General features: G+C 37.9%; 1 protein-coding gene across 1 annotated transcript; it reads left to right on the top strand.

Moving 5' to 3' along the window:
• Nucleotides 1-2,804: 2,804 nt before the first annotated feature.
• TBX22 (T-box transcription factor 22) lies at nucleotides 2,805-10,847 on the top strand. Its single transcript, XM_010985639.2, has 8 exons — nucleotides 2,805-2,982; nucleotides 3,561-3,747; nucleotides 4,616-4,717; nucleotides 6,131-6,305; nucleotides 7,191-7,355; nucleotides 7,724-7,788; nucleotides 8,175-8,260; nucleotides 10,234-10,847. The coding sequence occupies exons 1-8, from the start codon at nucleotides 2,805-2,807 to the stop codon at nucleotides 10,845-10,847; spliced, it is 1,572 nt and encodes a 523-aa protein (XP_010983941.1).
• Nucleotides 10,848-17,789: the final 6,942 nt, after the last annotated feature.

Here is a 17,789-nt window from a genome sequence, read left to right as displayed (position 1 = left end):
CAAGAGATAAATCCTCTGTGTGTTCCTAGTGATAACTTTTTGGCAATTTAAAATCAACATTTTATTGTAAGGGTTTTCCAATTGTCAATTTAAAAAATTTTTCTTCTTTCTAATGTGGGCATCTGTGGGTCCCAGAGCCTCTCTCTGCATGTTCCACATGGGTTGAAGAATCTCTTATAAAGGTTTATGGAGTTCCTGGCTGAATTAAAGAGAATGTTTAAAAGAGACTTTCAGCTGTGGAAAATGAATTTCTGTCATAAATGTATGCCCCTCACATCCTTGGTACCTGACAACTCAGTGCTTTGGCAGTTGATCCTGAACCTTGCAATAATTTTACTCTCAAATAAAAGTTAACAGGAATTGACTACATCTTAGCCCGATACACATGGGGGTTCCTTTTTCTCCCAGTCATATCATCAGATAGGTACTGAAATGGGAATGCAAAAAGTTCAGATTATAAAATAAAAAGTCCTGGATGACTAAATTACATGTGTATAATTAGTATCTAGGAAGTTTATCCTAAGAAAGAAATTTATATCCCAATATATGCTATTTCCTTGATTAAAAAATCCCATCTTACAGTAGATAGTCTGAAATGCTAAAACAGACATTGGCAACAAACATTTTTGCCTTATTTTTACAGAAACCTGGTTTTAAGAAAAACTACCAGACAGAATCTTCCCTTGATACACAAGGCAATTTCCTGCTTTCTAGCAATAAAATTAGCCAGGATTCAAAAGCAAGAAAATGCTTATATTATGAAACACTGATGCAAGTGATACATTGTGATTAGCACTCAAAATTAAATAGAATAACTCTTTTCTGTTTTTCAGCTGTGTCTTTCTCACCTAGGAATATACAATGGATAGAAAACTTATCTTTTGAGTAAGAAGAGATGGACAAATGTATTAATATCCTCTTCCTCCCCTCCAATAGCTGCAGAATGAATAAATGTCCAAGGAGTTGTGTCCAAGATCACTCACAGACCTGAATTTTCCAGCTCAAGTGTCTGGTATACTAGCCTTACAGGGAGCTTCACTACACCCCTCTAAGGTAAGGGTAGTGTCTTTCCCAGCCCTGCAGGGTGAGCAGATTATTAAACCAAGCCCTTCAGCAGCATTCAGATTGTAATCAACCTTTTGCCATAGTACCTGAAATAATTCATCAGATGTTTAAAGTTTACCAGATTCCTAAAGATCTCCTTTCTATGGACTATCTAGAAGTTAATCTCACCCCACCCTCCAAACCACCACCACCATTTCCACTGCACCCTTGTATTTGAGGAGCTTAAACTAAAAGGCCACAAAAAGTCTTTTACTGTCAAACTCCAGCGCTGAGATGGTATCAATTCATTCAAGTTCCAGCTTAGTTTTAACAAAGTTGAATAGACTTTAAATGTCCTTAGAACAAACTGTCAGAGGAGAACAGAATAATCTTTCAGAAAACGTAAAAATGTCAATAATTAGGATGCAGTTTGCGAGAGGCCAGAGGTGCCTGATTTCTTATTTCTGATGAAAAGTGGATGACCAAATCCTACCCAAACAGTCAGACATCTCACATCTGCATACATAGACATGCTCCTTGGAAGTGGTAGGCAAGTCTCCTCCTGGCACAAAGACAAGATATCTTTATCTATTTTAAGGAAAAGTAAAACTTAGTCCAGGAAGCTATTTCAGGAGACACTGGAATCAATTATCTGAGCAGAACATTTTGAAGTGCCACATTCTTGGGAGCACAATTCTGCTTAGTACTCTGCTGGTGGCCCTGGAGTTCTTAGGCTGTGTTTGCTGATTAAAGTCAGAAGAATAGGAAGAGGAGGCTGTGTGGGGGAATATTGGGCTCCAGGAGAGGCAGGGCTTGAAGGCCCAGGTTTGCTCTTGATCCTTGAAAGAGGGCAGCTGGGAGCCTCCTACCTGCCCTGACCCTTACCTCCCCACCTGGATAGAGGTTAGACTAGCACAGGGCTCACCTAGTTTGAGAGCCAGACTGAAGAATAAATTAAAAAAAGAAAGCTTGTGCTCTTCTTTGTTTCCCCAGTGCATTCACTTAAGAGTAAAAGACCCCTTATACACTTCTCTGGATCTGGTTAAATAATATTTTCACTTTTGTTAGAAATCACCGGAAGTAATCACCCTCGTGGTGATTACTTCGCATGTCTTTGAGTTTCACAATTTAATGTAAAACAGTAAGTTTGCATAGCCCTCCTCCCTACTACCCTGAGCCCCTTTCCAGCCAACTTCCAACCCCTTTCCATCCCCGCACTGCCCCTTCATCCCCGTCAGACTCTGAAGTGTCACTCATGGTGTTTTGTTATGCTTCCAACAGTTTCCAAAACAAACAGTGAAGGCTGTGACCAGCCGGGTATTCACTCAGTCCTATGCAACAGTATCTCCCAATCCGAGCGGCCTGAGCCGCCATTGGCGGCAGGTCCGCTCCCTAAAAAGCCGCGTTTGCCAATCTCTGCACTCTGCCAGGTCCCGGAATCAGGGATTTGAGGGCTGATGGTCTGCACATGCCCACTGGGAGGGAGGAGACCGCAAAGAGAAGGAGGACTAGACTCCAGAGGACTTTGGCTCCAGTTTAATCTTCTTCTTTCATTCTATTTAAAGAAAAGCTATACGTATATATAAAAAATCATACGCACAATTTCTTCCTTTGAATACAGAGTTTAGAAATTGTCTTTCTGATTTGGGGATTTTTCTGTTTTCCTTCCTTTGCCTGTCATCTGCACCCTCCCACCCTCTCTCCCTAACCCAGCTCAGGTTGAAACTCTGCAGAGCACATATTCCTCTCCCTCTCCAGGGATGGCTCTGAGCTCTCGGGCGCACGCCTTTTCGGTGGAAGCCTTGGTGGGAAGACCCAGCAAAAGAAAACTGAAAGACCCAAGAGAGGAGGCACAGCGTGAGCTGCTGGAGAAAGAGGGTGGAGAGGAGGAGGAAGAAGAGAGAAGGAGCAGCGCCACAGTGAAGAAGAGCGAACAAGGTAAGTACCTCTACTGCGGCTCCAAATCCCTGAGCGGCTACCCCGGGCTTGCTGGATCAGAAAGTCTCAGACTGGCCCCGCGACGCTGCTGGAGGGCGGCTAGCCTTACCATAGGATGTCAGCAGAGGGCTGCGCTTGGCGCCGCGGGAATATCTCAGCCATCTGGCTGTAGGGGAAGTTTCATAGTCTCAAAGTTCAGCCCCTTAGTGTTATATGGTTCCTTTGCGGTGAAGGAGAGGGTCCGCACAGGTTTGTAAAGTGAGACTCTCCAGACTTCTGAAGCCCTGGGAACCGGACTGTTTCTCGAGGTAGGAAGCAGGGCATGCACCCAGTTCCTAAGGGGATTCAGCGTTGGGGACCAAAAGTCTCCTAGAGAATGAGGATGGTCAAACAGGGCGCAGACCTGGGCCCGCTTTCTCTCCATCGGGGGTCCACAGTGGGTGTTGTGGGAAATTTGGAGACCGCAGCCAAGATTCCCGGGGAAGAGACTAGGCCGGTATGTTTTGAGACAGGCGTCAGCGAAAAGGGGGCTCATGAACTGTGACGCTCTCTCAAACTCTCAGCGTCTCTGTGTCCAGCAGAAAAGCGACCCAAGACAAAACCCTTAGCAACTACTTTCTCAGGCTGTGGAGGCGGCAGCGGCAACCGCAACAGCGGCGTAAGTCTGGAAGAGAAAGATGCTATCCAAGTGGAGCTTCAAGGATCCGAGCTGTGGAAGAGATTCCATGACATTGGGACTGAGATGATCATTACCAAGGCGGGCAGGTTCGGCTTTGCCCAAGTTGTCCAAGGGCCCTACACAATAGGCACTCAATGTTTTGCTGTCATAAGAGGGTTGCCTCCAGTTTTATGCTCTGGTACCCCTCTCCCCATGTTCCTATCCCAGACAGGTATTAGAAAGCCACTGCCCCTCAGTCGAGCAGACTAGGCCTTGCCTGGCCCATGTTAGTGTCTCAGTCTTTCTTTCTTATATACCCTGATTCCAAGAACACATTCTTCTAGCTCTTGCCTGTGTGGTATAAAAATTATACCTGCCAAGGCAGGTGCCAGATGCTACCCCTACATCCTAAGCCATGGCCAGGCCATGTTAAAGCCTCACAGTTATCAGTGGAAAATATCCCATCTAGCAGATTCCCAGCCCACTGTCTTTAGCCCAAGTCAGTTTGAGGTGTGCCTTTTCCTCTTCTAGCTTTTGCTGTGGGGCAGCTTCTTCACCACAGCTGGGTAATTTTATGTGTGTGTGTGTGTATGTGTGTGTGTGTGTGTGTGTGTGAATCTTCCTAATTTCAGTCTTTCCCAAATCTGCCTCACAGAAAGTATCACTGAAAACTCAAGGGAGGGGCAAAACTCTTACTCTCCTACTTTTTCTTCTATAGCTTTTTATTATGGTGGTGGTAGAAAGTGGGATGGGCAAAGCCTTGTGGTAAGGATACTCTGATCCACTCAGAAATCCTGACCTTGTTCAATCAAGCATATAACCAACAATCTTTCTTCATGTAGCAAATATTTCCTTAACCTGTCCTAGAGTGGAAAACGTGTTGTGAATTCCTTCACTTTTCATTTGTCCCCAACCCTGCCCCACTCCATGTGTCTCTAATAGTACTCGGGTCAGTCTTTATTTTCTCTCTCACAGGAGGATGTTCCCCTCTGTTCGGGTCAAGGTGAAAGGGCTGGACCCAGGGAAACAGTACTATGTGGCCATCGATGTGGTGCCTGTGGATTCCAAACGCTATAGGTAACCAGACTCAAATGAGGGTACTAAGCCAAGGCTGGGAATGGGGATTCAGATCTAGGGAACCTGAAAGCACTATTTTGAAAATTCTATCATGGGAGGGGGTATTTCTCTCCCATGTGCTTTGAGAGTTGAATTTTCTCTCTCAAACTAGAGCTCAGACTGAGAGAAAAGCAGACTTGTTCCTCTTTCCTCTCACTCCTGAAACACAGGTTCCAATTGGTGCTTCAGTGTACCCCAGGCCTCTTGCTGACCCACTGTTCTGGCCTTCGCTCTGCAAACTGCAGAGGATGTGGACTCAGGCACCTGGGAGGAAAGCTGTTTGAAGGAATTTGGGAAGAAATTCCTAGGCTTCTGGGTCCCTACCGGGCTCTGGGCTGTCCTACTTTGGCAGCAGGGTCCTTGAGTGATGCCCTGATTTGTCATCCAAAGCTAGTCTAAAAGTTATTGCACATAGGTTCATTTGCCCTTCCTTCCTTAGCCTCTGCTGAAGCAGAGGCCAGGTCCCAGAAAATCAAATAACCTTTCTCTTGATGAGAGCTCTCTACTTAGAGTAGGCTGTAAGTGACCGAAATGATTTAAAGTCAAGAGGCTTTCTGTGCTCGCAACCCAGAAGTTCTGCCGGTCTGCCAGTGCTTTAACTCTGGGGTTATGGGGATTGGGCGGCAGTGCTTTAGCTCAAGGGTTATGGGGGTTGGGCGGTAGCTGCCGGCACTCTGGCTGTGAGCTTTTGACTGAAGTGGGTGTCTAGCCTTTCTGGGATACAGCCTGCCTAGCCCCCAGTGCTGGGTTTGCGGGGCAAAAAGAAGGCTGGGCTCAAGGACCTGCTGGGGCCACAGCCTGGAAATAGCACAAGCTGTTTGCTTCTCATGTTTGATCTGGCTGGGGAATTCAGCGCACAACTGAGAAGCTGAGATTGGAGACAATGCGGAAATCAGCCCAGAGGCTCCAAGGGGAGAGTTCCTTGGGGATATTCTGATGTGAAGTGTTGTTGGCCAAAGGGCTTCCACGAGGCCTGGTAGCTGTAGGCTGCACAGACATTCTTCTCATCTCTCAGCTCCTTCCATGACTCTTGTGGCCCAAGACACAAGACACCAGGATTTTCCAGGTGTCTCTGCACGGTAAAATGAGTTAGATCAATTTCTGTTGCAGTTTCTGTGAGAAAATACAAACCAGACTCTGAAATTTCATGGACGTTATACTTGCCCTGGCACTTCACTGCATTTTAGTGACATATGCTTATTTACAGTTTGCTTTTTGTCCCTGAACACTCTTTGGAAATCAAGTTGGATCTTTACTACTTACCTTTGAGATTAGTGGGCAAACCTGGGCCGAGGCCTTAAGAATGAGATGCCAGCAGCCCACACTCCTGGCTTTGGCCCGCTGCACCTAAAGCCACACTTTGCGCATTTTCAGGTACGTGTATCACAGCTCGCAGTGGATGGTAGCTGGGAATACAGACCACTCATGCATCACTCCCAGGTTCTATGTTCACCCGGACTCTCCCTGCTCTGGAGAGACCTGGATGCGACAGATCATCAGCTTCGATCGAGTCAAACTCACCAACAATGAGATGGACGACAAAGGCCATGTAAGTGTTCTCAATCCTCTGCCCAGAGGAGAAGAGGGGAATACCAAAGCGTCAGCGTGAGAGTCGCCCTGGAGAGGCCAAGGAGGTGTCTCCCTGATGCTCTAGTTGTGATCTTAAGAACTGTCCAAGTTCTAGGCCTGTGGCTAAAGTAGCTCTTGTGAATTTTGTTTGGCATCTGAGAGTGCTGGGGATTGGGGATGGTGAGTGAAGGGAGTTTGAGGATCAAATGAGGCTTGTTCAAACCAGAATGCCTGGTCTGGGAGAGTGGAAGGGAATGCTTCCCTGAGCTCTCTGGAACTTCAGCCTCCCTGGCAAGCATTGTGAGCTCTGGTTGGCTTCCTCTGACAGGCATCTTCTGTGAGGCATGGCGTGGTGGAAATCTCCCCAACAACCTGCCGCCATAGAAGGCCTTTTAAGGTCACCTAGATCTTGAACCTTCTTCCCAGGTGCACCTCACCTCTGCTCTGCCTGGCCTGGCCCTGTGCCAGCCACAGAAAGAAAATAGATGCTCCTGGGATTAGGAGATGGGGGATGTCAAATGATTGCCCATCAATTACATAAGCCCAGGGAATTTATGACAGGTAGTCAGATACTAATGACATTTAGGGACATCACATGGTCACCCACATTTAGAAGCAGGAAAAGGTATCATCTGGAAATGGAATTACTGCTGCCTCATGCTGCTGTGATGCCTGGCTCCTGAAATGCCTTAGCCTCAAGGACCTCTGTGCAGGGCCAAATGGCAAAGTCCTTGTGTGTGGCTAGCCTAGGCTTTCTGGTTTAGCTTCACTTTTGTGTGGGAAGGTTGGGAGTGCTGATGAGAGGGGGACAGTGTCGGGGAGGGGAAGTCAATTTCTAGGCAGCATTTGATGATTTCTCCTCCAGATCATTCTGCAGTCCATGCACAAGTACAAGCCCCGTGTTCACGTGATGAAGCAGGACAGCAGGGTTGACATGTCCCGGATTCAGTCCCTGCCTGCTGAAGGGGTTAAAACATTCTCCTTTAAAGAAACTGAGTTCACCACGGTGACAGCTTACCAAAACCAGCAGGTAAAACCAATTAGGTCCCAGGCAAGCAGGGATGGCTCCAGAGAAACTTGGGATAGTGTGAAGCTGCACTATATAAATCGAATTTTCCATGATTGAAAAGAAATTCATAGTCTTATTGCATGATCACCAAGGCAAATTTGATTATGAGTTGTGTGGATCTTGTGTTAGAAAGGAGAGCAGAACAAAGAGTTACAAGAGAGAAAGGAGATAAACATTCCAAATTTGACTTGGCAATATGCTTATATTTATTTAACATGCCATGTTACACATTGAGAAGTTTTGTGGTTGTTGTAACCATTAAAAGCAACAGTGATAGTGTTACTGCTGAGGGCATTGACTTTATCTTTCTTTCTCTTTTAAATCCATAGATTACCAAACTGAAAATAGACAGGAATCCTTTTGCGAAAGGATTTAGAGATCCTGGAAGAAACAGGTAAGCAATATTACAGTCACATCTAATATTTATATAGCCCTTTTCACAAGTATTACAGGTAAGGAAATGGTGGCTCAGAGACTCAGAGGCCTTCAATTTTGTAACTAATAGGTGGTAAGAAAAGAACCTAGATATTTTGTCTCCAAAATCTTACCTACTCCCACTCCCTTCCCAACCCATTTTTAATATATTGCTTATTCTAGATTCATGGGGTTCTTATTCAGGGAATAATCACTGGGAATTTTATTTAGAAGTTTAGTTATAAAAGAAAAATATCTCAGATATTCATCCCTAAAAACTATAACAAAATAATTCAAAAATTTACACAAATGATTATTTTCAGGAATTGCATTCTTGACTTGCTGAAGGTTGAATCTCTTTTTCAGGGGTGTATTGGATGGGCTTTTAGAGACCTACCCATGGAGGCCTTCTCTCAGTTTGGATTTTAAAACTTTTGGTGCAGACACACGAAGTAAGAAAAATTTTATTATTTTTACTTTTAAATGTTAATGAAATAACAACAGGCAAAACCTCTGTACAAATGCTACATAAGAGGATAAATACATGCCAGAAAATGTGTGTATACAAGCATGTGGGTGTATACTTATCCTGATGAGGAGGTAAGAAGAAAAAAGGGAGGGTAACTGGCATGAAGGAAAAAGAGCACAAACATAGTAATGGTGGATTTATTGACTTCTGTTTTCTTGATTTATCAAACATCCTGAGAGCTCCAGAAATCACCTGGATTCTCCAGCATCCCTTCTCATCTCATATTCTTTAAGATCTGCCTGTAGTGCACTAGTGGTCTTATTTGTAAATGTTAGATATTGAAGTAAACATTTTAAGTTTTAATGAGAAACTTTCAGCACATGATAAAAATGACTTCCCTTAAATTTTATCATTATTTGGCTCTAATTTTCCTTTTGTTGTGAGTAGGCAAAATAAATGTCGAAAACAATATGAAGCCATCACAATTAGCTTAATTGCCATAAGCATTTAAAACGTTTGCAAGGTATTTGGTCTTAGGTAGTGCATTACATAATTACATAAAAATTTGACAATGCGGGCTTTCTGGTGGAAGAATGCATACCTTTATTTACTCTGATATTTAACAATAAATAAAAGAGTCTTTTTTTTTGTAAGCAATATGGAATTGTTTTACCCTTTTTGTCTTTACTCCGTTAAAGTTGTTTGTCTTTGAACATTAATTCAAAGTTACAGATATGGAGAAAATCATCAACATTATAGTTAGGTTGAATTTTACATGATCCTATAATAATAATTGAAATGTAAAGAGACCAATTTTGATCATTTGGTGAAATATTTCATTGGATTGACTGTATTAATTTGGCTTAGAGAGTGGCGTAGAAAAATATGAGCACTTACCTGACAGTATTACTTGAATAGTATTTAGGCAGCATGCTTTTAAAATATCTAAATCAACATAAAGTGCACTAATGAAAAAGCTAAAGATGATCATTGATTGATAATTTAAAGTACACAGTTTTCTTAATTATTTAAGATGTCCAGAATGCTCTCAAATTGCAAAGAAAAGAGGTACAAGTTTTTTTTAAAAAATAACTTTTGATGTTTAATTATAAAAGATATTTGCCACCCTATTGATAAAGGATTAGACTATGTCTATATGCAAAAATGGTTAAGAAAAACAGCAGCACTTAAAAAAAACACAAAAACTTGATTAGGTTTTGTCAATAACCAATTTAAAAAAATTCAAACATTTATAAAAATAAGATGTAGATTCTAGATTTTCCTGGACCTTATAATTATCTCTAGTTTTAGTAGATGCTAGGCAACCATAAAAGATCACTTGACAGTGTCGATATGAGCACTTTCATCTTCATATTTTTTAAACTGCAAAAGTGTTTTTAACTCTTGATATAGTGAACCATGGAACTTTTTTCATCTGCAATATTCATGTAAGAAAAAAAAACTAATGTATTTAAATATGTTATTTCAATTTGTAAAGGTTACTTTCATACGCACTGGTTTTTTAACCAGACTGAAGCTTTCTATAGAGTTTCAAACAACCAATTTGTTTAATTTAGTCAAGTGCTTATTTCAGTAATGTTTTAAAGTTAAAAAACTTAGCTTTTATTTGTAAGATATGATTTCTCTGGATCACATTTAATTGGGCTTCTTTTGTAATTCACTGAATAAATAGTATTAAGGTGCCTAATATAGTTCTAGAGCACAGTGAATACTCAATACATGATACATAAAAATAATGCTAAAATTAATAGTGGGAGTAGTAGAGATACTATATTCAACTTTGGTCAGAGGAATGTTCTTTTCCAAAGGAGTTAAAGGAATGGTGAATTTGCAAAGAAAGCCAGTCTAAGAATGAAGCAGGATAGTTTTGAACATGATTACTGATTCAGTAGGCACATCAAGTTCATTGTTCATTGACTTAATTGTCATTCGCAGGTGGAAGCAGTGGCTCATCTCCAGTGACCTCTAGTGGAGGGGCTCCCTCTCCTTTGAACTCTTTGCTTTCTCCACCTTGCTCCCCTCCTACTTTTCACATACCTACAGGCTCCCTTGGAATGCCCTGTTCAGAAGTGTACCTACACAATATCAACCTGCCCCTTTGCTACAAGATTTGCCCAACTAATTTTTGGCGACAACAGCCTCTTATCTTGCCTGCTCCTGAAAGGCTAGCAAGCAGCAACAGTTCTCAGTCTTTAGCCCCACTCATGATGGAAGTTCCCATATTATCTTCCTTGGGGGTCACCAATTCAAAAAATGGTTCATCTGAAGACTTCAATGGACAATGTCAACAAGCTCCTAATTCTGCCAGTCAAATGTTGTATGGATTACAGGCACCTGGAAACATTTTATCACCAAACCCCATTGCCCAGGAAGCAATTGGTTGCTCTTTCCATCCTTCCTATGGTTTTTATAGGTACAACTTTTCCATGCCATCTAGATTGGTAAATGCTGCCAACCGTCTCAAAGTGAATGACAACAGTCACATTTCTTTTAGAGAAGGCAAATGTAATCATGTTCCTTGGTATCCAAAAATTAACCATTGCCTTTAATGGAATAGTCACATTCCTAAAACAGTTATCTGTGAGCACATATTTTTTTTATTTGTAGCCAAAAATTGGTCAAGAGCTAATGGGCTTAAAAAGCTACATTATCAGAGGGTATTTCTCTGTTATGCATTTAAAGTGCCATATGAAATGTTCATGAGAAGTTGTTATAGGTCTATAACAATCTCTGATTATAGTAGCCTTAGATCTCAAAATAAGATATTCAATAAATATTGTTTGATGAGGTAAACTACCAGTGAAAAATGACTTCAGGTGATGAAGTCTTTAATTATAGTGAAGCTTGTTTACCATGTCAATTGCCTCTTACATATAGACAATGACCAAAAGAATATGGATTTAATTCACATGAAAGTAGTGAAACAATTGCAGTTTTATTTATGAATATTGGCTTCATTGTAATTATTTAGTAATTGTAGAAGAAAATTTCATTGTACACTTGCTTTTTATATCTGCTGTTGAAGGAACTACTAATCTCAATTTTAAGGTACAAATAAGGGCATAAACTTTCTAATATTAATAATTGCAGCCTAAGGACCTTTTAGTCCTAAATGAAAACCAAAATATTCTAAATAAATTTGATCTTTTATTTCCTTTTACTTTTTGGATAATTCTGAGGTGAAGCTTGTTTACTTATTCTTTTAACAAACCTGATATTTTATACACAGTTGACAAAAACAAATCGTTCTTAGTTCTCCAAAAAGACTAAGAAGTTATGATTTGAAGGGAGAGAATATATTTGAATCCATTAATATGAAAACATCATTATAATGGTACAATTTAATTCCATTCCTGTGCATTAATCACAGTAAATCACACAAAACCAGCATAAATGAGACTTTATTTTAGTTTATGAAGTTGAAACGTTTCCTTTCACTTGGTTCTAAATTTTTTGAAAAGGCTTATTAAGTATAACCTATATATAACCTCTGTATCCTTAAGATGAATGGATTTTAATTTTGATACTACTCGCTCTATAATTTATTAAGCCAAGGCCTTTCATATCGCAATGCCATGACTTGACTTTTGACAAACCAACCATACTGATAAATAGCTTTTTAAAAAATTTTCCAACACATGTTAAGAACAGCATGCCACTATTACTTATTTTGTTCGAAATGTTTTTTCCTCTTAAATGTACCTTATAAATATACTTTCTTATATATGCGTTAAAATGATAAGCCCCTTCACTTCTGGGTGTAGGGTAGAACAGCACATAGTTACATTCAAATTGAGTATTCTAGTCAAGAGGAAATATTATTTGTGGCCCAAACTAATTAGGTACCCTTTATAAAAGTCTTTGAGGCAGAAAATCTGTACTACCCAAAATTATCAAATCAGGGATTAAACTAGCAAGTACACTTTATTTCTGTCTATTCCAAAAACAGGAAAGCTGTAGGCTAACTTTCACTGATAAAATTAATTATAATTTTAAAAGCAGAAACTCCCATTTCAGATTATAATGAAACTTATTCTGATGGTTTAAATGGCAGATATTTGGTAACTAACAGCAGAAAGTATTTAACTGAAAAATCCAGAAAATCTCTGGATTATTTTTCAATGATTATTTAAGAGAAGGCATTCATTTTGTAGCTGCTCATGTACATATACCCTGTACTCTATATATTTTGATAATTTTTCTATATATAACCCATATAAAATTTATAATACAGAACAATATTGATAAAGGCAATTAATATAAAGGGGCAAAGTTTAAAAGCTAGAATCTAGACATCTATTTAAGCTGCTTTTATATAGTGTTCACAAATTGTCATTTCATACTTTTAATTGAAGAAGTTACCAAGGGAAAGCCTTTATAGAACATTAGACTTGGAAGAGACCTCAAGAAGTTCAGTAAGCAGGCCCCTATCTCCTGAGCAAGTTACTCATCTGCAGAAAATTGCTAACACCTCTAATTCATGCACAATTAATACTTAATGCCCTTACTGTTTTGTGTTGAATAAATACTTACTCCCAAATAGGATGGTGCAAAACTTGAGTAACTTGGTAAATTGAGGCTGTGGTTATGGAATAAAAAACAAAATACTGTGGAATTACATTAATTTCAACTGCATCAACTAAATATTAGGATTGCTTTAAAAGCCTACAAAAATCAAAACCACTCTAGTTAGACAAAGTAAGAAATAGTTAGCAAATAAAAGTGGCCAAATGATACTTCGTAGATCCCCAAGTCTAATAATCAAAACTGCCAATTCCACTTTGTTTAACCATACCTACTATATATCCCTTTCTCCCTTTAAAAGGAAAACATCTTAATTTAACTATCTAGATATATAAAATCTGATTCTTAACCTGACCTGGTTATATGCATTACCCCAAATAAACCTAAAGAAAATAAACTTTTCATCAACTCTGTAAAACCTGTACATTGAGTCAGGAAATAACTGAATGTTGCTTTATCTTTGCACAACTCCCAGTCAAGCTGAAACCTGTAGTCAGATTCTCTTGTCAGGAAGATTCTACTTTGTGGAACAGTAAGTCAAGATTAAATCAAGGACTTGAATTGAAGTTTGAGTCTGTTGGCAAAACACAGAATAAATCCTCTCTATTTATTACATTTTAATTACCAAAAGATAACTTTAGGTAACATAACTTAGAACATCAAAACTGTTATTTTTTTCACTAAACAGAAGGACTAAGGCCTCTGAACATTGTATTTTAAAATTAATGCATAATTTAGGTCACATAATGTCAGAGTCTTCAAACATATCATTGCTCCTATTCACTGTACTACAAAAATGAAGTTATATTTTCTTCAAGCTACAAAGATAAATAATCATGGTATTTCACTGCTGTTAGGCATGGATCCATTCCTAGTCTATATGACTTCATTCTACTTTTGTGAGGTTAAAGTGTGTCTATGGCGTGAGAAGAAATCAACAATAAGACTTAAGCAAGTGATGAGTCAGTGAATCAGTCTTTGAATGATCAGAGTCCTATGTGCTGACGAATTGAAAAAGTGCCAACAATGAATAAAGACAAGCATCTTTATTGGACATTATGGAATATTTCCCTTTTTATCCTCCTAATCATTTATAGTATGCACCTTGGGAAAAATCATGGTGCACATAAGCTGATAACATGTATCTTTTAACTGTTATTGCTGCAATGCTAAGCCAGAAAATGATTGAAATAAATGTTTTGTACAAATATTTGAAATATATTTTACAAAAATCTACAAATATGCTGATGACAAAATTAGCTACTTTGAGACAATAGTGCTGCATGTCCATGTATATAGTAGGGTAATAAACAGTTGACATCTCCTTACTAAATGTCAGTAACAAATCTTTTACTTATTTGAATATACAATTTGATAAATTCCAGATGTTACACTGTAATTTATACAACCAGTAGGGTTTTCGTCTACTTTTGTTTTAAAATAATTTATACCATGTTGCTTTTTCTCCTTCCTCTTCTCAAAAAGAGATGCTACAAAGAACATCTAATCATTGCATACTTATACTATCAATTATATATACTTATGTGGCAATTCAGATTTAAATATAGCTAGAAATGTCTAATTGCGTGTACTGTATTTTGTGAATTGAATTGACAGGGTGGAAGTACAATGTTTTTACTCCAATTTAGACATACATTGCTTTTGTGCTGAAAAATCTTCATTTATACAAAATAACAATAATATCCTGGCATACAGCAATAGTTTACCACTTCATTTCACTGGAATTTAACATGTTTATTGCAGCAGTTTAAAATAAACCAAATGTATAGCTTAGGCATTGGTGGTTGTTGCTTTGATGTAAGTGCCTTCATATATATTTAATCTTCTTAAGTTTGGACTGCAATTAAATGATAATTTGTATTAAAACTGTGCAAATAAACATGGTTTGGATGACAATATAAAACAGAACAAATAGATACATAGAACATTTGAAACATATCCAGTATTAAAACTATTTACCAATGTGGTGCTGGCCAATTTTTGAAATGCTGTTTCAATACAATATTGCGAGGAAAACAGCTAGTATCATTTCCTTTCAAAGTTTCATATATTCATGTTTACAAATTTGTACTGCACATTAATATGTAAACATACATTATAGTGAGCAGATGTACAGAGAATAGTGAGCAGATGTACAGAGAATAGTTATAGGATATTTCTACTTTTGAAATGTACACATGTATACTGGATTTATTTTTCAAAGTACCTAAAAAAGTTACAAAATTTGAAATGAAATAGAAAACCTTGAAACTATAGTACAAATTGTATCATTAAACTCTTTTATCAAATTATATATTTGTTATTGTTAAAGATGACAGAATTTTGATTTTAAGATCACATACTTATGAACATGATAATTAAAGTACAATTTAATATTTTAGATGTTGAAATTGTTTTAACAATTCAAAATTTTACTAGAACAAGAAGGGAATAAAATCATGTGTTTAAATCAGATAAAAATTGATGTCTTTAACTTAAAGATGTTTTGATTAAATATATAATTCATTTTCCCATTTTTATGGAAATTTCTTTGAAAGTGTTGATATATTAGTATTTTACATTCATTTAAATTTTGCCTAAAATTGAATTTTCATATATTTTTTGTGACATGAAGATTTTGTGACCTCTTACTAATTATACTGGTTTCCTACTTTATTGAATTTTGTAAATTTTAGGAAAAATTGTTTCACTGAAACACCAACACATAGATTACCCCTTGAAAGAGGCATAATTTCTTAGTAAGATTCAAGTTGAAGTAGCAATTACTCACTACTGCACTTACACAGACATTGTATTTGGCTTTCTTTACAGGAATTCATGCACAGGCCAAACATACGGTATTTAAATGCTCATTAATAACTGTTTTCAAAATCCAGGTTGGATCATCTTCAAACTATGATGCCAAGCAAGAGAAAGAACTGTTTGGCAAGCATACCATTATTTTGTAAACTGTTACCATGATTCTTTTCTGTAGTTGTAACATTCATGAAGCTGGGGTGGGGATGGAACATCACATTTCAAAAAGGCTCTGCAGGTCCTAGCAACATGCATAGGGGATTAGGATAAACTGATCCAATGTTTACCCTCAATTGTTGTAGCCAATTACAGCAATCCCTTGGGAGTGCTGGATTAGGGCAGTTGCCCTGAACCCCTGACTAGTTAAGATTCAGAGCTGTTTAGCTGCTACTGGACAAGATTCAGTGCTCCAGCTGATACTAACAAAAACATGAAGCTTCACACACACATATTACTATATTTTAGTTTTGTTGTTTATATGCATGTTTCTCCTACTAGACTGTGAGTGAGGGGAGGAATGGCACTTTTTAAATAACTATTTTCCAACTTTTAAGAGTTTCTATGTACATTATCACAAATTAAACACAAGAAACAATACAAAAATATCCATAATCACAATGTATAGTTTGAGTTCTAGTCATTGTGTATGTCTACACACAACTGAGTATACATTTTTAAAAATGTGGTTGAGGTCATACAGTATTAATAATGCTTTCTCATACACCATGAATATTTACCAACTCAAAGTCCAAAGGCCATGAGTATTTTGATGACTGAGAATATGCTAAATCAAAAAACTGGCCTTTCACAGGACCAGTTTTTTAAAAAAAAGACAGAAATGGCAACAGGCTTCTATCGATGTTAGGAGAGTTACAGTTAAAATACTTCATTCCCTTAATGCTCAATTAAAAATTAGGCATAAAGTAATAAAATACAGTAAGCATAATTCTTCTAAGGTAAGTCATTATCATTTCTGTACTACTAAAATAATAGTGAGAGGGTATATTTCCACTGAATTGTATTCCATGGTATGGCTGTATCACAGTTTGTTTAACTATTAACCTGTGGGTAGACAGTTGAGTAGTTTCCATTTTTTGGCTATTACAAATAAAGCTATTATGATCATTTATGTACAGGATTTTGTGGGAAGATGAGTTTTTCTTTCTCTGGGTAAATGTCCAAGATTGCAGTTACTGGATTGTATGGTACCACATGTCTAGTGTTTTAGGGAACTGCCAAACTGTTTTGCAGAATGGCTGTACAATTTTATATTCCCAGAAGCAATGTGTTAGTGACCCAGTTTATCCTCTACCTAGCCAGAACTTGGTGGTGTTGCTATTTCTTGCTGTTTTTGTTATTGTTATTTCAATAAGCTAGTACTGGTAACTGGTGATTTTAATTTGCATTCCCCTGATAGTTAATGATATTGAACATCTTTTCATATGTTTGTTAGCCATTTGTATCCCCTCTTCCATAAAATGTCTGTTTGATGTTTTGTTCATTTTAAATATATTATTTGTTTTTAAACTGTTGCATTGCATTTTAAGAGTATGTGTATGTGTGTGTGTGTGTGTGTGTGTGTGTGTGTATTTTTTTCCTTTTGTGGATTATACTTTTGCTGTCTAGTCTAAGAAATATTTGCTTAGCCCTAGATCTCAAAGAATTTCTCCAGTGTTTCTTTTTTCAAAATTCTATGATTTTGTTTTACATTTACATTCAAGATCCATTTGTTAAATTTTATGTAGAGTGTGAGGTTTAGGTTGAAGCTCTTTTTCATTTTTCAATTTTTTGGCCTATGGATATTCAATTGTTTCAGCACAACTTACTGAATTCCTTTTCCCATTAATCCATTGAACTGGTTTTACATCTTTGTAAGAAAATTGGTTTTACATCTTTGTAAGAAAAATTAGTTGGGAACATCTGTGTAGGTCTATTTCTGGATTTTCATTCTACTCCTTTGGTCTGTTTCTAGCTCTCTACTATAATACACTGTCTTGATTATAGTAGCTATATAGTAATTCATAATATCAGGTAGAGTAATTCCTCATACTTAATTCTCCTTTTTCAAAATGATTTTACCTATACTAGCTCCTTTCTACCTTTCTATATAAATTTTAGAATTAATTGACTATTTCTATGAAAAACTTTGT

The sequence above is a fragment of the Camelus dromedarius genome, chromosome X (assembly GCF_036321535.1).
Source record: "Camelus dromedarius isolate mCamDro1 chromosome X, mCamDro1.pat, whole genome shotgun sequence".
NCBI classification, from domain to species: domain Eukaryota; kingdom Metazoa; phylum Chordata; class Mammalia; order Artiodactyla; family Camelidae; genus Camelus; species Camelus dromedarius.
Note: the sequence above shows the minus strand (reverse complement) of the source record. Positions and strands in the feature narration are given on the sequence as shown.

Bases quoted from the DNA above. Each gene is read 5' to 3' on its own strand.
- TBX22 (XM_010985639.2), top strand. From the start codon at position 2,805: ATGGCTCTGAGCTCTCGGGCGCACGCCTTTTCGGTGGAAGCCTTGGTG. The intron at 7,356-7,723 runs GTAAAACCAATT...TTAAATCCATAG, and splicing joins CAGCTTACCAAAACCAGCAG to ATTACCAAACTGAAAATAGA. The intron at 7,789-8,174 runs GTAAGCAATATT...TCTCTTTTTCAG, and splicing joins AGAGATCCTGGAAGAAACAG to GGGTGTATTGGATGGGCTTT.